This window comes from Scleropages formosus, chromosome 25 (genome assembly GCF_900964775.1).
Source record: "Scleropages formosus chromosome 25, fSclFor1.1, whole genome shotgun sequence".
NCBI classification, from domain to species: Eukaryota; Metazoa; Chordata; class Actinopteri; order Osteoglossiformes; family Osteoglossidae; genus Scleropages; species Scleropages formosus.
The window spans coordinates 6,138,278-6,161,247 of record NC_041830.1 but is presented as its reverse complement, the minus strand read 5'-3'; the positions used below and the strand labels follow the sequence as shown (position 1 = coordinate 6,161,247).

Below are 22,970 nucleotides of genomic sequence, written 5' to 3'. Positions count from 1 at the left end.
ATATATCTATAAAAATGAACACAGAAGGAATACAGAGTTTACTTGGCATCATTTTTAACAGTCTTCTAGGTTATTATCACACTTTTGTATGTATAACATTCTGTATGCACCGCTTCCTTCACTGCCTGGTTGGTGGTCAACCGAGGAATGGATCAAATAATGCTAATCCAAAGGTGCAAGGTCTGGACTGCACAGAGGATGCTCGAAAAATTTGAACTTCGGTGCTCAAAGCCGACGATGGAACTGTGTTCCTGATCCATCTTCAGCTCACAAAAAAAATGGGTAACGGCACATTGCTCCTCTTCGGTGCATTCGGAAGGGGGAACGTCCGTGATGACAGTGGTAGTAACGCCAATAATTTACCGGGCCGGTTTCGTTCTGTGTCACAGCAACAAAGACAAAGCACGCACACACATATCAATAAATATAAAATAAATAAGGGGCAGCTGGTAGAGCAGTAGTTACGGCTGCTGTCTTCGGAGTCAAAGATCGCAGGTTTGATCCCCCTGTCTGGCTGTAGCGTCCTTAAGCAAGGTACTTACCGTGAAATTACCCACCTGTATAAGTGGGTGAATAACTGTAAGCTTGTAGCAATTGTAACCTTAACATTGTCAGTTGCTTTGGAGAAAAGCATTAGCTAAATGAATAAATGTAAATTCTGCTGCAGCGAATAGTGGAGAAACATCTTTTCTTCAACAGGCAGGCATTGTTTCAGATATTTTTTGACTTACCCTTCTAGATTTTTGAAGCCTGATGGCACTGCTCATGAAATGTTTTCCTGCTCTTTATAATCGAAAACCAGGGTTTTTCCGCTGCATTCTCTCGGTGAACCGTAAAGTTCACCTGTTATCCTACCTGCTGCAGAATGTGTTACTGTTTGGAGCCATTTTTAAACTCCCAGATATGAACCTCAGAAATCATTTTTGTTAATTTTCATTTTCTTTTGTTTCTTTTGCTCTAAGGATTTCTTTTTTTCTTTGCTTTCTTTGCACAAGAACATCGCTATTGCTTTTTTATAATATTCTGAACCAGGTGAGGCAAAGCCTGGTGATGGCCTTGTTTTATATTTGTGCAAACATTGGTTCGAACAGGCGAAACGTGCATCACTGTGACTATGAGCTGAGGGTGGTTTAGATCCACGACAAGGGTTCAGCACGTGTGTCATTACTGCTCCGGCATTTTATTTCATTCTGCACCTTATACAGAAGACTAGGTTGGGATAGGGTTGGGGTGGAGGAACTCTCCTCTAACCATGAACTTATGTGCTGCATAGGGAACAAACCTGAGAAGATCATATGTCACACATCTCCCTTATTTAACCCTTGTGTACCATAGTTTTTTAGTCAAAACTTATGCCCATATTTTTCATTATTCTGTGCTTCATTCGTAGGTTTATAGAGAAATGTGTGGGTCTTCTGGTTTATGACAATGAAAATGAAATAAAAGTAACTTGTAAATAGACTGAATCATATTTAGAGAGTCCACAGAAATTTATGTCAATCATTTTTTTAGAATTTAAAAAGAGAATATAAAACAGTCACAAATTATGCATGTATATTCCAAGCAATTTGCACGGTGCAGTTCAAAAGATTTTGTCTACAATGTTATTTTTTTTAAATGTGAGTTTAAAAGGTTGAGTACTATAGCAAATATCTTTTCTAATTATCCCATGTGTTTGTGGCAGAGGCATGATGTGTTATACTGTTGTCTTTAAAGTGAAGAAAAAGAGCTGGGTTTGATGAAGATTGGACTGGGAATGTCTGAGACCCTTCCTGTAAACAAATTTATTTTTTTTTTCTTTTGAGAGTGACGCTTCGGTTTGTAGAGTAGTGTGATTTTTAACTATGGAGAAAACAAATACCTAAAATACTGAAGAAGTTATCAGTGTGAATGCCACGTGTTCCGTTAGAAATGTGCTACTTCTGTGTGGGAAAACTTGAAGACGTTGGGCTTCTTCTGTAAATAATTGCTGTCTGTGTGACTAATAAAGTGCAGCTCTCTTGTACAGTTGTGCGTTTTTAATTGTGAATGCACAAAGGTTCTCGGTTCTGGCTCCGTTGTGGTGGAACGACCTCCCCCTCTCACTCAGAACTGCTGAATCTTTGTCCACATTTAAAAAGGGTCTTAAAACTCATCTCTTCTGGACTCACTTCACCCATGACCTCTTAAGTCAATGTAAGGTGTAAATGTTCATGCACCATAACTTTAAGGTCATGCCTGCTAAACAATGGATAAACCTTTACGCTGCAACTCCTGTAATGTAACGTAAATGTTTATATGTATCTCAAAAAAAAAACATTAGTAGGAAGGTGATCAGGAATCGTCAATATTCGTTTTATGCAGCTACTCGTGTGATGAGCATTGGTTTATATGGTGGAAAGAAACTAACTGTACTTAAGAATCACGCGTCTGCAACTTTGTCTTTCTTTCTGCTAATGTAATGAACACATTGTATTTTCTATGAGATGTACATCACTTGGGAGTAAAGCTTCTGCTAAATGAATAAATGTAAATGTAAATGAATGAGCGCAAGGGCCAGCTTAGCTTGGTGTCCTGTGACCCTTTCATGGCGGCGCATAGTCTGACACACAGCTCCTCCAGCACTACATCCCAGTCTATTCTCGTCATCTTGTTGTGTAACACAGACACAGATTATTACAAATGAATTATTTCCAACCAATTTTCAAACAAGGGATGGCTGCATATATCTTAATAAAAACAACTGTAAACCACTCTGTCTTTGTGGTCTCTTTAAATATATTTTTATGCTGTGTGACAGATGTGGAATTTGTCCTTCCAAATCAAGTCATGTCAAGTGGGTTTTTATTGTCATTCCTTTATACAGCTCATATACAGCGGAATTAAAGTTGTTGTTGTTTCTCTGGGACCGTGGTGCAACAGAACAGTACGCAAGACTACATAAAGTGCAAATACAGAACATATATATGCATATACATACACATATACATATATATTACTGACAAATGTGGAAAAAGAACGTATAAAATGTGAAAAACGGCCACGTATGTGTCAGTGTGTTACATTGCTGTGCTGTATTAACAGGTGAATCATTGTAGGAAGCGCACTGTATATATACAGTACATCTAGCATTGTAGGTCACCTTGGTTAAACAAGTCAGCTAAATAGTATTGAAAAATCATTGTATATTTGCTAAATTAATAAATGTAAATGTATTATGCTACTCAGCTGTTGGGAGGCATGTAAAACACAAATTCCTTTCTCTTAAATGCAAAGAAATGCCTTTTAAGACAACTCAGGTTAATAAAACCCCTTGTAAAGACAAACTGAATGAGCACATCTTGGGGATGACAAGGATTTTTGACAAATTTAGTAACAGTATAAAAGCTTTATTAATTCAAAGCAAATATAACAAAAATAAAACTACAAGTTGAAAAATGTGGCTATCTCTTACATATTCATATTAAAAACTGTCATTATACAAATTGTCCTTTGCTTGCACTGCAAAAAAGATAGATGCTACAGTGTAGAGTAATAATACTTTACAGTGAGTTGCATTTTAGTCTCATTCACAGCTGATTGCATGCCACATACAGAAAAAAGCCTGCAGGTACAAAAATGGCTTTAAATATTCTAAAGAATATATTACTTTATATTCTCATCTTATATACTATACATGTAGGCTCTGTGTTTCTTGTATATATTTCATTGTTTTGTTTATTCATTTTTACCACATATTGTTTGCTGAGCGACTGTCGGTTTTCAAAGTGAAATATGGCTCCAAAATAATTCACACACCGTAAAAAACATACAAATGAAAATAATTCCGTTTGTAGTAGAATAAACCACGCAAGTCTGCCAAATCAAGCCACATAATATTGCTTAAGGATTGAGGAATTTGCTTTGGTTTTGATGACGTTCCCTTTAAGTAAACAATATGAATTATGTAATTATTTCAGTTTATGTTTTTGTGATGTCTGTGGACAGTCATTAACATAACTGTTAACATAACTGAAATGTGTTACAACCCAGTGTTACTGCTCTATTTGCCACTTCCTTTTCCGAAGGCAGAGCCTGGCCTCTTAGACTTACACCCATTGTATCAAATGAACCTCTGCTCTATGCCAAGAAGTTGCCTACAGTATATATCTCCTACCTGCACATCCAGAAACTACCAGATCAATTATTTGACAAAGAAGAGAACAGGAAAAAATGTTGTACAGACACACCTGTTCTTACGTAAATTTGACTTACGTAAATCCGGATTTACGTGAAAAATTCCGGGCATATACATTATTTACTGATAGCGTTTTTACTTTACGCAAAACATCTGAAATACGTTCGACGCAAGTCGATATAGCCAGACAAGGCAGGAAGCTGCGTCTTCCCAATTCACGTGTTTTGACCCTTGAATGCATCTCCTCTCATTAGTGTAGTGCTTTTTGCATATTTTTTACTCTTTTCATTTTATTTACATTACCTGGTGGTAAACGTGCACATGAAAAAAAAAAACGAGAACCGTCTTGCAAGCGTACAGCACTTCATTTGGAGATTAAATTGAAAAATCAAAAGGAAGAATGAAGGTGGACAAAGATTATGGTCTATAGCACGGGAACCAGGTTAGCCGCTTTGACTATGAATACATTAGTGAAGGATGCTGCACGTGTAAAGGATCACGTGAAAGGAACAGCTAGCATGAAAACAATAATAATATGACAGACTTTTAATATGTCTGACATTTACTAGAGAATTATACGTATGCAAATACAAATGCCTAGGGTTAGGGTGGGATAGCCTATGTTGAATGGTGGCGGAGGAAGGGGAATCTGACATATTTAACTTTTGACTTACGTAAGGGGTTGAAGAACGGTCTATTTGCGTAAATCAAAGGGTGTCTATTCTTGTCCACTTTCCTCAGGTCATGTCAGATCATATCAGGTAGAACTGATTCCACCTTCAAACACTCCTGAACACAGAGATACTTACGAGTCACCAAATCTCATACAGTAAACCACATTCATATCATCGTTCTTTAAGGTAAGGGTGTAGATTTCTGCCATGTAGTCTTGTGTTTCATTAGATGGGGTTGTAGTGGAAAAAGCAGTGTTCTCATAATACAGCTGGTCTGGAGTCATGCTTTGCGGAGTTATCTGGAGCAGAAGCAAGGGAAAAGTATTTGGCTACTACTTAAGGTGTGTCGAATGTGTGTATCATTGTGTTTGAGCAGGTCAGCCCAAGGTGTCTCATAGAGAGATGTCTGAGGACACGTGAAGTTGCTGTCCATTCTTCTTCTTGGAGCTGTGGCGCGCTCCATCCATTCGCCTGTATGGCTGGTTTCTGAGGTCTGGGAAGGAATGAAGACTGTCAGTGACAGAATTGGCTTGGATGCAAAGTGACTGGCTCCTCCCCTCAATGGGTCTGTAACCCAATCAACTAATTATTGATAACTATTACTTCCCCTGCCATGCACCTTCATTCACTTCTTGAGACCACCCATAGCAGATCACATGCAGCCCTTCCTTATATTCACCTTACCATCACAGAGATCCCTACAAGGTGAGTGAGAGAGCCAGGACTAGGAAGGGCTCTCATCGCTGTAGCCGGAGTCGCAGAAAAGACGAGAAGAGCGCTTGCCAGAGCGAGCGGTGAAAGGTACGGCCTTGAGCGCTGGAGCACCACCATCCCAAACACAGGGGAGTTGGGTGACACACAGACGGATGGTGGATGCCGGTTGGAAATATTTAAAGAAAAACGGGCAATAATATATTGGGGAGGAGTGGAGAAAAGATGAGAATGGGAAGGAGGAATGCAGCACATATGCAAGGTTCACAAAGGAAAGTCGTTGAAGAAAATGGAAGGAACAAAATACAGACATTACCGTGGTTATCCAAAGATGGTAACAGAAAGTGAAAAGAGATAAAAAGGCAAAAGCATTATGTAATTAGGCTTGAACAGAGAAAAGTGATGTTTTAGAACGCTTTAGTGGTTAAGTTGCATCAAAGAGATGCAATGTTTTATTAAAGTGCCCACTTCATTGTTTAGCAGTTAAGTTTCTCTACATACAATTTTGATGAGAGAGAGATGAGATGAGATACTTTTTTTGTGTTTTTCACCTGTGATGATGTCCTCAATGGTCCCATCCTTCCCTTCTCGCACCAAAGGCTTTCCCTGCCTCTTCTTCAGCTCTGCTATCAGATCCATTTGGGGGATCTTAGGCATCATAGGCATCTGCAAAGGGTTTAAGATCAGTCATAAAAAGTGTTTTACTAATACAGTCGAACCTCGACTTTTGCGGGTTTAACTTTCATGGGTTTGAGTATTCGCGAGTTTGACATCAATAATTAAATGGGAATTTTTTTGGAATTTTGCAGACTTTGTAGAAAATCGCAGCCAACGCGGGTAGGCTAGAAAATGTAAAGAAAACCAAACAAAGTTTAGTAAGTCATAAATTCATAAGATATATATTATTAATCTATTTTTATCATTTACTACCATAAATATATACACAAATTTATTATAAAAAGTGAAATTTTGTAAAAAGTTTCAGCGCGCTAAAGAACTGCGGACGACGCACTGTTTGGGGACATCCAACATATAAAACATACTGTCGCAGTACAGTGTATTATTTTACTTTTTTCGTGTGTTAAATATGGTCTACAGTATTAAGAGTTACGGTTTGGGGGGCCTAGAGATATCCGTGGGGTGGCACTGGCCCCCCAGGCCGACAACGCCATTGGGCTAGAGTACTGTCAATCTGGCAGTGCTTAACGTCATTGGATCAGAGCGCATGTCAGTCGCTGCCTGATTAGCAATGCGGAATCACAGTACCACCTTTTCCATAGAGGAGGAGAGACATGAGTCGAGCGTAGACCACGTCTCTGTTCACATGTGTCAAATTGTCAAATACGTGGACTTGAGTGTAACGTGTATAATGGCTTCAAAAGCTCCCAAGAGTCCCCTTATTACATCGGTAGCCTAGTTAACCCCCCCCCCCCCCCCCCGTCCATGGGCCCCCCTGACTGGTTCTTGTTCCCTCTGTGCCACCTCTTTTTGAAAAATCCTGGAATCACCCCTGGTCTTGCGCCCCTAACCCCAACGAATGTGGAGGGCTGACCCTACTTATGAAAATATGATGGTGGCAGATGTATAAATCTAAATATAATGCCAGAATGATTTGTGCAAAAATGACCCCATTGTCATCTCCACTCACACTGTAGCTTACTCTGTGACTAAGGATGGTGTCATTCAGCAAGCTTGTAGACCCTTCCACTATCTGCCTACCTTGTTTGCCAGCGACTCGCTCTTGTTGGAGGTAGGAGGCTTCTCGACAGCATCCTCACTGCTTAGGGTCTCCTGCTTTTTTCGCTGTTCATTCTCTTGTTGGGCTTGCTGGAATGGCCAAGGAGACATGCTGAGCATATTAAAAGCAGTCCACACATGCACAGGTGCACACACATTTGCTATCGCTTACCTTGTAAGCCTTTATGAAGCGCACAAACACAGGGAAGAACATGGAGGGTGGTGTAGTCTTTGAGTTCTCGCCAAAATACTGCACCACTGAAACATAGGCCTCCTGAAAATGAGAAATGAAACAACCAGTTGAACACAGTGGCCATGTTACAGAGACCTTCAAACTGTTTACCTTGCTCTGTGGACTTGTCTATACCTCGGGTTTTTCAGAGGTAGGCTGGTTTTTGACAAAACTCTTAATTAGGCCGACTCGTCTCATAATGAATCGTTTAATTGTTAAAAGTTATACGCTTCACGAATATTGCAAATGTCACTAGAGCAAGAAGTGAGGACATTAACTGATTTGGACATTAGCCAAAGTGGATTTTACCCAATAAATAGCCAATACGTGTAAAACGGAAGTCCTCCTAATGTTTGTCTTGTATCTTTAATTCATCAAGTCACCGTGACTTGAACTGAGTCGATGGAACTTAACTCGTGTGTGAGCATGTAAATACAGTGTATGCCATATGTGTGCACGTATGCATGTTGTACATTTAAATGCATTCATTTAGCTGACGTTTTTTTCCGGAGTCACTTACAGCATTAAGTTACCCACAATTACTTACCCATTTGTACAGCTGGGTAATCTCTTTTTAATGGGGCAATTCTACGTTGCATATTGCATGCTGCCTCAGCCAAACTCAATTTCCTTCTGGGTATAATAAAGTTCCATTCATTCCTTCATTCACTCATTAGAAAGCAGCAGAAATCTACCTCATTAAGCCATTGATTCGGGTACAGAGCTCAGATGCAGCAACAACGTTGAGTCCTCAAGGTCTCAAACCGTTAGCTCCATACAAGCCAAACATAAGCAATACGTACAAGTCATGTATACCTTTAAACTTTCTAAAGCAGTAAACGTCCAACACACTCCCAATACTGGTCGTCTTCATTTTGTCCACACCCTGAAATGCCTTCCATTCTTTATAAAGCACACGCATCGGCTGAAGACACAGCAGTAGCTACACAGAGTGCTGTCTGAAAATCAGTGTAAATCGAAGGTTTCAAGATTTTTGTATAAGTCACATTTATTCCATTTCTTTAAGGAGAACCACCATCAGGTATCTCATGGAAATCTTATAAACACATGGTGAATGTCTTCCAGCTATTTACAACTCAGACAACTGCAATGAAAATAAACTCATTCTGCCCACTTCCTATTTCCATTTCATTGTCAGCACAAAGGATTTTCAGGACTTGAGCCTGGTACCCTGTTGTGCATGATGGTTTGTTGAGCTTTTTGATATGTTTATAGTTATTTTCTGACATACTCCTGAAGGAATACATAGTGTAACAAGTGCTCAGCCAGTGCGTTCAGTTTCAGCAATATCACACCCACACACAGACTGAAACCGCTTGTCCTGGGCAGGGTTGCGGCAAGCCGGAGCCTCACCCAGCGACACAGGGCGCAAGGCTGGAGGGGGAGGGGACAGACACAGGACGGGACGCCAGTCCATTGCAAGGCACCCCAAGCAGGGCTCAAACCCCAGATCCACCAGATAGAAGGACCCAGCCAAAACCACTGCACCACCGCACCCCCTTACAAAGCACTTACTTTTCAAATATTTTCTTCAGTTTTACAGATGCAGCTCAGATGGATGTTAAAACAGCAAACATGAGAGGACTCAGAAATAAGTATGGGCTCATTCTCAGGTACTTCGAGGAGTGTGACAGACATGTGAAGGGAGGCACACACCTGAGCTGTCTTGCCGTCCGCCACCAGCTTGTCCAGCACCTCGCTGTTGGTCTTCAGGAACTCCTTGAGCACTGGACTGTCGTCCTGCACCATGAACTCCTTCCGGGCCACCTCCATACCTTTCTCCAGGGAGCGCACATCCTGGAGAATGCTGTCCAGAGATACTGGAACAAAAGACACCCCATTTTATGACAAACAGTGAATAAAAAATGGTACGGATTCATTTTTACTGCATTTAACTATGGTTCACACTACAGTGAGGGTCCATTCTGTAGGTAAGTACAATTATAGTGGAAACATTCACTTTTTCTTCAGGCAGCTGGTAGTGTTGTAGTTAGAGCAGCTGCCTTTGGACCCCCAGGTTGGAGGTTTGATCCCCCACCTCTGGCCATAGTACCCTTGAACAAGGTACTTTACCCTGCATTGCTCCTATAAAATTACCCAGCTGTATAAATGAGTAAATAATTGGAACCTTAACACTGTAAGTTGCTTTGGAGAAAAAGCATCAGGTAAAAGTTTGCTGCCACTGGTTCCCATGAACCTCCCTTCTACTGAATCCTGAAGTAATTCTAACAAATAGCCAGCCATGTAAAAGATTACAATCATCAGCACCATAAGATGCTCTGGATAAAAGTATTTGATATGATGAATAAATGAATGAATAAATGACACTTCAAAGTAGAAACCTTCAGACTTCAAAGCTGTACCCTCAACCCTTACGTAACAGGGTCCCGCACATCCAAAAAATACAAAATGGTATAAAACGGGCTTTTTGTTCTGCAGAATAGCACTTTTGCCTGTTTTGCCAGCCATTTTGCATTCAAAACGGATATTTTATTCTGCACAATGGCTCACATGTTTCAGGACGGAGACAGACACTTTGTTCCTCGGTGGTGTTAATCTGGCTATTTTTCTGCCTTAATTCTCTGTCTTCATTAATCGCTAAATTACCCTGGAAACAATGACTGCTGGCATAAATAAAGCCTTAATCTAGCAATCAAATGAAGATCATCTTGCGTGAATCATTTGTCAGCACAGCTAGAGAGTGTCTTTGACACCATTCTGTCCATGTGTGTTGCAGAGTAAAAGGGATAGTTGGTGAACCTGAACTTTATCTCCTTACATGCTAACTGTCCATCAGCCAAAATATTCAGATGTCTCCTAAAAAGGCTGAAAAGAAATTGTAAGTGGCGGAGGGAAATACTGCAAAGGCAGAGAATGACCAGGAAAAAGAAAAATACATAAAATGCCCTGCAATGCATTGGCACCCAGTCCAATGTGCCTCGTCTCACACCGTGTTTCCAGGATGAGTAAAAATGCAGCAATACATTGAAAGGTAGGGTAAAATATTTTTTGCCATAAATATTATAGAATAACAGGGGGTGCGGTGGCGCAGTGGGTTGGACCGGGTCCTGCTCTCCGGTGGGTCTGGGGTTCGAGTCCTGCTTGGGGTGCCTTGCAATTGTCCAGTTGTTGATTTTATCGTTGTGTGCATAAACACACACACACACACACACACACACACACACACACACATTCAGAACCACTTGTCCAGTACAGGGTTGCGGGGAACCGGAGCCTAACCCGGCAATTTAGGGCGTAAGGCTGGAGGGGGCACGCCCAGGATGGGACGCCAGTCCATTGCAAGGCACCCCAAGCGGGATTCGAACCCCAGACCCACCGAAGAGCAGGACTTGGTCCAACCCACTGCGCTACCACCCCCCCGTGTGCATAAAAATATCTTTTATTTTGGTATTTCATTTCATCATTTTCAATCTGGGATCAGATTTTTTTTTCCATAATAAGTAATTGTCATTTGATGTCTCACAACGGAAGTTGGGAATTGGCCTCACGGCAACAAATTTTGTGTGACAAATTAATCCTGTTATGCAAGGAGAAGGTGTGTGGATGTATTCGCCTGTAGGTTTACCCAATGCGGCCTTGTCCATAAAGTGCAGCTCGGTGTGGAAGGACAGCATCTCTGGGTACTTCTCTTGGATGATGCTGACAATGTAGTGCAGAAGAGTCTGGCGGCGGTCAGTGGACTTGGTGTCTAGAAGCTGAAACACAGTGAGAAGTAGTGGGTCCACCAAACGCTCCACACTATGTTGCAGATACCACTGAGCAGAGCAAAACCCAAAACAAGACTCCAATCTCCAAGAACTTGCTCTGTTCATACCCATGTACAGCGTACATATCAGTAAGTTTTAAAGAGCTGTAGATGGGGGTATCGCCACAGCATACACAAAAGGGGGAATGTTTTGGACCGTAAGTCTGAAATGAAAGACGGAATATGTGTTCACATGGAAAAATATTACCAGAACGTGTGTTGGATTGGCTAATGATGACCGAAATAATGTATATGTAGGGCACCGCTCAGCTGTGAACGGATTTATTACAGTATGAAATCTGATCACGGTATGAAATTTTAACACAACACGCATTTCGTCCTCAGGCTTGCTTCAGCAAGTGCAGACATTAATGAAAGGCGAAGGACCATACGGTGCTGCGTGACTCAAAATTACCTGCGACGTGGGAAATAACTGGACTTGAGGAGATGTGGTGACGGGGATAAACACCTCCTCCAGAGTGAATCATAGTATATCCATACTGTTCGTTGAACACAGTATCCTCTGTGGGTATGAATGAGGATATTTCCCTATTATGCTTCTTAAATCTCTACTGTTTGGGAGCATTGCCTTCATTTCCAAGTGATGCTCCTTTTTGTTTTTTTAACATTCTTATGTTTTTTGTAGGATTAATACATTTATAAGCAACCGATTTCAATAACCACTCATACCAAGCCAGAGCCTATCCCAGAGACACTGGGCACACCCTGGACGGGACACCAGTCCATCACAGGGCCACAACTAATTACCCAGACATACTGGAGCAACTGCAGGGCAAGCACTTTGCTTAAGGACACTACAGGTAGAAATTGGAATCGAATCGGCGACTCTCAGAGCCAAAGGCAGCGCCTCCAACCACGACACCCCCAACCGCCCATTATACATTTATTTATGTAGCCCCCTGCTACATGTGTATATATATGTGCTGTTGGTGGTTGGCTTAATTGTTATTGATGTATAATAGTTTCTGTTGATATGGAAAGGGTTATGGGTTTTGTAAGCTGTTGCTGTTTTTTTTTTTTTTTTTTTTTGAATAGCTCTTGTATTGTTAGCGCCCAAATGACAGAAAAATAAGATAAGTATTAATTCAGGATGAGCCAGTCAGTGGGGGGGGGGACGGAGAGAGGAAAACTAAGTGGCGCGAGGCACTGTGAAAAGTTTGAAAATTGGTTATCGTGATTTATTATTGCGTTAAATAGACTGCGGTGTTATATTAATTAAAGGGTAACTCCGGAAAAGAAAACGATCGGGTTTGGTTGGTTAACTCTGGTTACCTCGTTGAGAGGAGAAGTTGCGAGTGTGAGGAAAAGACGTTTCGCGCCAAAAAGCTGAGGCGATAAGTGTCTGGGACAAGTTGGGACACAGAGGGAGTTGCACGCGGACGGACAGCGGCAGCCCGGGATTCGCAACAGTACTGCCCTCGTCGGAGAGACAGAACTGGAGGACTGGTTGTTTACCCTTGGAGAGTTTCGAAGGAGCGGTGAGTAAAGACTTTTTCTTTTTTTTTTTTTTATCCTTCGCCGGTTCGAGGTGAACAGCTGAGCAGCTCCAGCAAGCACGGCAACGTCTGAGTGAGGTCGGGGACCCCGGGTCCTAACGTTGTGTGTTTTCTGTACTATATATTTCTTCTATTGCATTCTCATACCGTAATTTTTCTTATTCGTGTGTGTGTGTGTGTGTGAGAAAAGCAATATGGTTGCCTAGTGTTGCATGGGAGGGATAAAATCACAATACGGTAGCGATACAACACGCTAAACGCTGCACTAGGCTACGCTAGCCTAGGCTAGAGTCAGAGTAATACCTAGTACGTAAGCTACAGGAGACGCACCTCAAAGTTATTTTTTCGTGGACACCACCAATTCACCTCCCATGCGAAGACCTAAAAACCACAACTGAGTGGGTGGGCTACATTTTTTTTTTTTTTTTACAAATTTGGGTCATTGTCAGTGACACAGATGGATTTTCCTACTAGTCTCACTCAGTGAGTGAGTGAGTCACTGTGTGTTCTGACTGTAGGTGCCATTTCTGAAACCCAATGGCATCGCCCACATTCACATTGCAAAGACAAGAGCAATCCTGCCTTGTAACACAATGAAACCTCCTGTCTAATCAGTGTATTTAATGCAGGTCGTCATTATCTAATCACGCGTGTTAATGGTTGCTGTTCTCTGCCCAGTGATCTTTGTTACATGTCAAATGACATTGGACCGCGATCCATATATTCATTTACGTTTCGTTAATGTCCATACATGCCATGGTAAACAAGGCCTGAGGTCGAAATGTATCCTATTAAATATGTTCAAGACTCTGAGTTCCGTCCTACATAAATGATTCCTGAGTGCTGTCCCGTGTCCTTCAATTCCTGCAGAAAATAATGGATTCAGCCATTTAAACACGGCTAACATGATGTGCACTCTGGTAGATGCACATCGATACTGAAGGATTATGCAAGTGCTCCTTAGTTTGCTGCCTAAGTCAATGATGAATCCACTCTGGAGCCAAGACAAATTATGGTAAAAACAGTGACCCGGCTTTACATACCGCCAGGTGCGCTGTACTCACCAGGTCCAGACTCTGGAGACGGAACCCATACGCTGCCCCTCTCTTGCTGCTGTTCATGTAGTTTCCAAAAGCCAGGATGATCTGAAGGAACATCAAACGATATCCTGTCACATGAAATATATCAAGTTTCAAGAAAACTTAAAAATAGGAAGACATTTTGTACCTCCAGTATTTTCTTTAACTTGGCAGAGGACTTGATGGACATTGAAGCTGCAATGACAGCGTTCAGTTGCTGCAGGAAACAAGTTGATCAAGATTTATTATTTTTTCTTATTATTGGTTTGTGGTTATTATTGTTCTTATGTATCTACTCAGAATTTTGAGCGTTTTCCCTACAATTGTACTGTTCTTCTTTCATACAGTTTGATGTCTAAGTGAAACTACTTTGGCTAAGTACTTAAAATATTATTATTACAGGTGAAGGTCACTGCCTAGCTTAACCCTAACCCCCTTGCTACACAAAAATCTATTAATGTTTCTATTTTATTGTGACATGTTGCTGATAAAAACTTTAATGACCAAGTAACTTAAAATTCAGAAGGATTTATGAGCCCCAAGGATTTCTGGTCCAAGGAATGTTAGCACAGGGCCTCAGAGGAAGACCTACGGGCTGCAGGAGCTGCACACTGTCTGGGAAGTTGCCCATGAAGGTCAGGGTACTGATGCGCTGTGATAGCCGTGGGATCTTCCCAAAACGCATCATGAAGTGGTCTTCCTCCGACAGCTCGTCCAGAGGCCGTCCGTCCCGCTCGTAGTTCTGGATTAATTTCCTCTCGTACTCTGTTGGGATGAAGCGTTCCAAAAGCTCCAGGAAGTCCAAGCGTAGAGACTTCTGGTCATACCTGGAGTTAAAAAAGGGGGAACAAAGAGAGAGCGATACAGCGGGGAAGGATTTATAAAGTATGTGCAAAAGGATAACTCGAGTAAAGCATGGGGAAAAATTACAGCCAAAATGTGTTTTTTTTTTTTTTTTTTTTTAGGGCTTTATGCTTAATATCATATGAAAGAACTGGAAAGAATCAACACTTGACAGTGGCAGTGACACTTGAGCTAAAATTCTATTTTGTTTATGAGTCCCTAAAATAACAAGAGGGTAGAGTAAGGTAAGGATGCAACACAACAAACTCAGATACTATTGTTCAGGCATATGAGCTGCGTAGTGCCCTACGTCTCGATGGCGGTGCAGATCTCAGACGTGCTCATTCCCCCCTTGCGTAGGGTGATGGCCAGGTTTTTGGCCCGGTTGGTCTCAAGGAGAGACACCTTGTTGGAGCTCTTATGGGCTGCCTTCATTTTCATGGTGCTAATGGCCACTGGAGGACCCTGGGCCTTGGTTTTAAACTGCTCTTCAAAGTCCTCCATGTTAAGCTCCTGCAGGAGTGAAAGAAATCATTTGAGATGGACCACCCCATACCACCAGATCTTCGTGACAACAGAAAGCACAAAACGAAATGAGAACAAGTTTGCTTGGAATGTTTGAAAATTTTGAAATATTGAAAAAGAAAGCTGGGAGCTCAGCTGTTTTGGTGACTCACCTCTAACACCCCCTCATCGTTCAACTCATTGAAGACGGTTCCAGTCACCTGGTTGGGCTTGAGGGCCTGCCAGTTTAGCAGTGGCATACGGTACTTTGTTTGAATAGGCTTCTTACTTTTTGTTCCTGTGTGAAGTGGAGAAAACTGCCTGAGAGTGTCTTTTCTGACGTGAATATGAGGGCTTTGTGACACCAAACTTCACTTTGCTTACCATTCAAGGGTCAAAGTCTCACAAGGGATTATATGCAAAATGTGCCCTACCTGGAGTGCGAGGATCTGCTCCTGGAGGAGGTGGAGGTCCAATCCCTGGCGGTGGAGGTGGTGGGGGAGGCCCTCCCCCAGGGGGTGGTGGAGGAGGAGGTGGGACCAAAGCACCAGGCAGGGGAGGGGGAGGGGGAGGTGGAGCTGGACCACAAGATTTTGTAGCGTCTAAGAGGGGAGGAGCTGGTGGTGGAGGTGGTGCTGGTGGAGAAAGTGCTGGAGGACCATCAACCTCGGTCATTGGCACAGTGAGGTCTTCATTGGAAAAATAATAATTCTTTAAGTTTGTTTTGTTCAACTTGGCCACACTCAACAGATGGTTTAAACTAAATATTTTTTAAAAAATCTAAGTAATGTTTGCAAAAATTTGTTTGACTAGCTGTGATCAATACAGTCAGCATGTAATAGTGCAACCTATGTCACAGACATTTAAAGGAATGTGAGCTCTTTATAATTTCATTGAATGAGGTAATGTAAAAACAGACGGTCCCCGAGTTACGATGGTCCGACATGAATTTTCGACTTTGCCATGGTGTGATAGCGATGCGCATTCAGTTGAAACCGTGCTTTGAATTTGCATTTTTAATTTTTTTCCCTGGACAAGCAATATGCGGTACGATACTCTTGTGATGGTGAGCCACGACAGCGATCCGCATCTCCCAGTCTGTCACGTGGTCGCTAGTGTACACAACTGATACTCTACAGTGTTCTGTGTTGCCAGTGTTTTTGGATACCCCGCTGTATCTATGTTGTGTTTTGTGCATTCATCATGTCTAGTAATGCCCATCTGTGTCTCCTGCTACTGGTGAGAAGAGGAAGACAATTACTGTTGAGGAGAAACTCAAGATAATTACCCAGAATGAAGGCGGCAAGCCCGTAATGGCCATTGCATGTATGCTAGGCTATGATGTTCAATAGGTTACGTGTATTAAATGCATGCTTAACTTACGATATTTTCAACTTATGATGGGTTCATCAGAACAGAACTCCATAGTAAGTTGGGGATCGTCTGTATTTAAGTGTGGTTATCAATGTATGTAGAAGTGTATGAGAGCAAGACAAACATGAGTGTAAGACCAAAGTGGTAATAGCTTGTGTGTGATTTTCTTGGTGATGAATAAACAGAACAATGTTGCACACGTTTAGGAGATGAATTGGTCAACAAACATGACAGAAGAGGAATTTGTAAGGGCACTGGATGTTTATCGGTGGCTGTAAATTTGTCTTGATTTTAATATAGTTTCTTTATGTAGCAAGCGCCTTCTCACCTTTTTCACTGCCAGAAGTGTGTGCCTCTGTGTGAGGGTCAGGATTAGGAGTGAACTCTGTGATGATACTGGGCACCACAAGGATTTTCAGGCTGCCAGAGGCAGAGCGCTCCATGCGGATGACACCTTGTTCCTGCAGCTCCTGCACCTTGGCCTCCAGCTCTGAAGAGCTCTGGATGGAGCGCTCAAGGTCCTTCTCCCTTTCTTTTTCCCGCTCTCGTTCCAGTTCACGCTCTCTCTCTCGCTGCTGAAGGAATGTCACCTGAGAGCACGACTCCCGAAGACTCTCCTGTCAGACACATAAGGCAGCCCGACCACCCAAACATCAAATATATTTCTCATATATACTGTCTCATGTTACACACATACACGTTACACATTTTCCAAGATACATATTCACATTTTAATTATTTGTTTTAAATGACACTTTCTTCACCATTTTTTTTATTTTCTTGCAGAGTGAATATAACCTGTGGCCGACATGATTACAGTAGTAAAACAGATTGAGACAGGAGTGTTAGACTCCCTAGAGAGAAACATACATGCATACAGTGGGTTCCAAAAGTCTGAGACCACTAGTGAAAATGCTGTTTTCATTTTCTTATGCAATGAAACATTTCTCATTAGTAGTCATTTTATCAGCATTATATGTTGGTACCCTGCTGGTTTAGTGTTTTAGGTTTGCTGGTTTGGTGGATTTGTTAGGTTGGTTGGTGTGGTGGGGTCAGTGTGTTGGTTTGGTGGCTTCAGTGGTTTGGATTTGTTGGTTTGTTGAAGAAGGTAGCTAAGCTTCATGGTCTTGGGTCATGGAGATGTCTTGGCTACGCTGGATGTTCTTTGTGGCTTCATTTTGGTTGGACTGGATCTTTGTGTACAGCCGTTGATAAATATGCATGGGGTATAACATCTTGTCCTGTGTATGTTGAATGGAAAGTAAAAAATGAGAATTTACATGAATTTCTTATTTGGTATGTCCCCCTTTCGCTTTAATGACAGTGTGCACTCGAGCTGATATGGACTCCAAGTTTGCACAAAACCTGATGATCCATGTTATCTCAGCATGATCTGAAGGTGTTCCGAAGAGCATCTTGTAATGTTACTGATGTTGGACTGCCCCATAGATGTTCGATGGGGTTGACGTCAGGTGACTGTGGAGGAATGCACTTAACAGTTCATTCGTGCAAAGCTTGAAGGTATTTTTGGGGTCGTTATCCTGCTCCAGTATGAATCCTTCTCCAAAAGATACAAACCAAAGGGTATAGCATGTCTCTAAAGAATGGAGTGGTACTTTTCCTTTGAACATTTATGGGTTTCAAACCTATATTTATGGGATTGTACTTTTCACTCAAATTATTGCGCTGATAGTAAAAAAAAATTGTCATTACAAATTATATTAAATAAGAAAATGGAAGCATTTTCACTAGTGGTCTCAGTCTTTTGGACCCAACTGTACATACATCTATCAAGTTAAATTATACCTTACTTCACCTTTAACAGGCTTTTACTGTTTCCTGGATGATTGGTTCAATAACCAATTGAAAAGAAGTGTATGTACACAAACATACATACATGCAGTGTCTACAGCCGCTTGTTCCGAGGCGAACCGGAGCCTAACCTGGCAACACAGGGCGCAGGGCCGGGGGGAGGGGACACAGCCAGGATGGGACACCAGTTCATCAAAAGGCACCCCAAGCAGGGCTTGAGCTCCAGACCCACCACAAAGCAGGCCCTGGCCAAACCGCTGCGCCACCGTGCTGCCACCCCCCTCGAGTGTGTATCATTAATTGTTAAAAAAAAATCTTGCATAAAGTATTTCAATTTCTTGTAGTTACATCTGACAGTTGGCACAGCAGGTGACACCAGTGCCTCACTACTCCTGAGCTGTTTAGCAGATATGTGGTTTGAGTCCTGCACACGGTGTTGTGGCATTTGTATTTTATGCTCTGTGGTTTTGCCCCCCGGATGAAGGTAATGGGAAACCACAACAACCTTCTTTACTACAATAAACCAGGGTGGTCGTTATGAATCATGATTGACTCGATGGCGTATATATATTTGAGACTTAGAGAACCTACCCTGTAAAGAAATGGAGGGACATGTATTTTCTCTAGTTTTTGATTGTGTACACAATGAAGAAAGTTGAAAGCAGCCAGAAATTAACATTATGCTTGATTACGCAATAAATTGGTCAACACAACAGTCAGGACTGAAAAGGAGGTTGTGGGGATGATGGATTTCTTATTTTAAATGATTTTAGCTTAGGGTTAGAAATATTAAAACAAGGGCACTGTTACAGCTTTTTGTGAGGTTTTTACAGTCAAAGTTAAGCAGGACAGCTTCTGAGCCTCTTGGTGGGCATGGCGTTTGACTCCAGCTCAGGGTGTGTTGACTTTCTGAGTTTCTTCCTATGTTTGCACCTTGCGGACATGCACAGAAGAAGGATCTTGCAAACGCTTTCTGTTCCTCCCCTGCTTAGAAAACCAGGCTGCTGCTCCCAGTTTCTAAGGTGAGGAGGCAGTGTAAATTCCCATTTCAATTTCAGAAGACCTGGGCTCTTTACACACACTGCACACATAGAAATATTTGACTTTTTTTTTAAGCTATAATGAAAGTGGTAGGAAAGGTTACTGTGGAAGGAAACTCAAAAGTTGAATGAATTTGAACAGCATTCACCTTGAGCACCTCCACTTCCTTAGTGGCCTGGATGAACTGTTTCTCAAGCTCGGCCACCTTCTCCATGGCCTCAGCCTCACTCTCCTGCAGTCTGGTGTTCAGCTGGAATGCAGAGAGACACAAAACTCATCATCCAACAGCAGTCATCTCATCTCTCATCATCCCACAGCAGTGCAGTCACTTACCTCAGAAATTAGATTTAGAGACTCTGAAAAGGTACTTATGGTAAACGACATTATGGTCTGAGAATGACGGAACACTATATATGCGCTATATGCATGTGTTTTGTGTGTGTGTTAGACTGTCCGTACCGTATGCGTACAGATGCTCCTCGACTTACGATAGACATTCAGTCAAAACCTCCCTTCAAATTTTGATTCCCCCGGGGTTAGTGATATGCGATATCTCCCAGTCTGCCACGGGGTTGCTATACAGATCCCCCCTGTATCTACACTGTGTTCTGTGCATCCATAATGTTACAAACGCCCATCTGTGTCTCCTGCTACTGGTAGGAAAAAGAAGAGGAGGGAAATTACTGTTGAGGAGAAACTCAAGATAATTGCCCAGCATGAAGTCGACAAGCCCCTAATGGCCATCGCACGTATACCAGGCTATGATGTTCGGTAGGTTAGGTGTATTAAATGCATTTTCAACTTACGATGGGTTTTGCAGAATGTAACCCTATCATAAGTTGGGGACCACCTGTGTGTGTGTATATGTGCTGCAGGGAAGGTCATATTGTAAAATATCTATGTTCAGAGATAAATAGATTGAAAAGTTCAGTCTGGGGATAGGTCCTGGTCATTGTTTCTGTTTCTGCTGCTTGGCTCTTTCCCCAGCTATTGAAATTTTAACAGCATGTTCTTTGCACTGAGTCTCAACATAGAATATTTGTGGGAGGCCCTTGATAAAGCAAGCAAATTTTTTTGCATGTATGTGCATCTGGACCATGAGAGTGTGTGTGTGTGTGTGTGTGTGTGTGTGTGTGTGTGTGAAAGAGAGAATTCAACTTGTCACATGGGTGTTGACCTCCTGAAGCTCCTCCATGTGTTCCAGCAGAGCGTTCTTGGTCTCGGCATCCTCCAGCAGTGCCCCCACGTCAAACACATTGTCCAGATAGGCCTGGATCTGCACCAGCAACTTGTCACTCTCCGTGAACTTCAGCTTCTATCAGAAAGAACACATACACACATTTACACTCAGGGTCATATGTTCAGTAAAGTGTATATATAGTGGGTCCTGTTCTCTGGTGGGTCTGGGGTTCGAGTCCCGTTCGGGGTGCCTTGCAATGGACTGCCGTCCCCCCCTGGGTGTGTCCCCTCCCCCTCCAGTCCTGCGCTTTGTGTTGCCCGGTTAAGCTCCGGTTCATCGCGACCCCACTCGGGACAAGCAGTTTCAGACAGTGTGCGTATATATAGTACCAGAATTACTATTCAAGTTTATGTTTATAGGTTGGACATTATTCATTATGGCACAGGTATTGTGACTCACCTCCAGGTAATCATCCAGTCCATGATTGGTAAATTCATATTGCAGATGTACACGGAAGTTCATATTCTCCACTGAGTGGACAACGATATTTATGAACTGCATGCATGCCACCTGTAATAGATAAGAAGTTCTGGTGGGGGGGTGGATAGAAGCATAATAGAAGCACACTAAAATTAAGATTACAAGCAGTCCCTGGTTTACAAATGTCCGACTTGCATAAAACCTGTAGTTGCGAACCACCTGCTGTAAAGCCTATTATATGAAAAAATTTGAGTTACGTGCAATGGTTTGTAATAACAAACAGGCAGTAGTTTGTGACGTGCATCAAAACCTTGCGAATCTACAGCAGTTCGTCAGCTTGTGGGCCCGAGGTAGGACAAAGAGTTTTCTTTTCAGTCGGACCACGTTACTGTTAAGGGTCTCGTGTGTGTTACTGCATTTGGCTTTAATTTTTTTTGTTTTTACCCTCCTATCCATGGCACCAGCGTGTAAATGTGATGCAAGTAATGGTGATGCATGAAAGAAAAGGAAAATGATCATGATTGCAACTACAGTTGAAATAAAGTGGTCAGAAAAAGGTGAAACGCCAGCGAACACTGGAAGAGCGTTAGGCTGCAGTCGGTCAACAGTCGGGACAATTTTAAAGGACAAAGCGAAAATAATGGAGTATGTAAAAAGCTCTGCCCCGATGTCTCGCTCTCTATTATAAATAATGTAGTTACATTTATTATTATTGTTATAATTATTATCATCACTGTATTATGTTAGATGTTTTAGTGTATCTGGAAGTGTTTCTTCAATGTTTTTATGCATAGAACTGTACACGATATATTAAGACAAACATTTGATTAACTGATGTTAGATACAGTATATACCTAATTGTTGTACCTAAGTGTTCCGACTTGCATACAGATTTGACTTAGACTTAGGAATGGAACTCGTTCGTAATCTGGGGACTGCCTGTACTTTTATTGTTGTTGCTCTATTGTGAAGATCATTAATATTACTACTGCTTCAGGACTCTCACCATGAAGTCTATGTTGCTGTCTTCATTTCGGAAATACTCCATCAGCTTCTCAAAACGGTTCTTCTCGCCACATACCTGAGAAAGACAAAGATCATCGATTTTTTCACTGCAGCAAGTCAGCATGCAAAGACAAGGCGTTTCCACACGGTGGCAGTAAGATGAAAGCCCGGGTCGGTACATTTTTCACAAGGGAAACTCCAAACACAAAACATGCTGGACTGCCTGAAGTCATGGCGTTGAACTGGAATCTCATCGATCCTGAGAGTTGTACATTTCAGTGACACGGTGCACTTTCTTCCCCCTTACCAGGCATCCCTGGAGTGAATAATCAATAAGGTTATATTATTAAGTGCCCTGTGTCTGCTTACATGCAATCACATTAGAGGGCGGGTTATTGACAGAGAGCAGGATGAACAGTTTCCTTTGTGACAGTAAATTAGACAAGGACATGGATAGTTAGGACTCTAATCTACTAATTATATTATGCCCTGGAATACACACTGAGCATGCCCCTGCACCGTGTGTGAACCACCGACATATGGGTGCTGATCTGTACAAATTAGCTAGAAAGTTAAGGCTGCCCCGGTACTACCCACACATCCACTCTAAATTATGCAAAGCTCCAGCCTTCCAGCTGGTACCCAAACAATGCCCACGCACCTCCACTGAGAGAAACAAGAGCTGTGCTGGCCCTCTGCCGCTCCCTCCCATTGCCCCAGTGAGACCCCACCTACTGATGTGAAACCTTGTCCCACCCTCTCCACCCACCATTGCCTCACAAATGACTGAGCTCCAGTGGTTACCAAGTCATGGACAGCATCCTGCAGATTTATTGCA

The 22,970-nt window shown here is 42.2% G+C and overlaps 1 protein-coding gene across 4 annotated transcripts in view; it reads right to left on the bottom strand.

The window, feature by feature from the left end:
- Positions 1-3,424: 3,424 nt before the first annotated feature.
- LOC108928237 (formin-like protein 1) overlaps positions 3,425-22,970 on the bottom strand; it is a 44,257-nt gene continuing 24,711 nt past the window's right edge. For 2 of the 4 annotated variants that reach the window (XM_018742088.2, XM_018742090.2), the window contains exons 10-26: positions 22,134-22,208; positions 21,107-21,217; positions 20,645-20,782; positions 19,616-19,717; positions 16,943-17,231; positions 15,675-15,929; positions 15,414-15,538; positions 15,047-15,249; positions 14,486-14,720; positions 14,042-14,110; positions 13,858-13,959; positions 11,118-11,247; positions 9,188-9,351; positions 7,451-7,552; positions 7,261-7,368; positions 6,093-6,207; positions 3,425-5,323 (exon numbers count right to left, since the gene is read on the bottom strand). In XM_018742088.2, the coding sequence (XP_018597604.2) occupies positions 5,223-5,323; positions 6,093-6,207; positions 7,261-7,368; positions 7,451-7,552; positions 9,188-9,351; positions 11,118-11,247; positions 13,858-13,959; positions 14,042-14,110; positions 14,486-14,720; positions 15,047-15,249; positions 15,414-15,538; positions 15,675-15,929; positions 16,943-17,231; positions 19,616-19,717; positions 20,645-20,782; positions 21,107-21,217; positions 22,134-22,208 (2,424 nt within the window). In that variant the 3' untranslated portion in view covers positions 3,425-5,222. The remainder of the gene's footprint in view (positions 5,324-6,092; positions 6,208-7,260; positions 7,369-7,450; positions 7,553-9,187; positions 9,352-11,117; positions 11,248-13,857; positions 13,960-14,041; positions 14,111-14,485; positions 14,721-15,046; positions 15,250-15,413; positions 15,539-15,674; positions 15,930-16,942; positions 17,232-19,615; positions 19,718-20,644; positions 20,783-21,106; positions 21,218-22,133; positions 22,209-22,970) is intronic. The other 2 variants (XM_018742089.2, XM_018742091.2) reach the window with 1 other exon arrangement.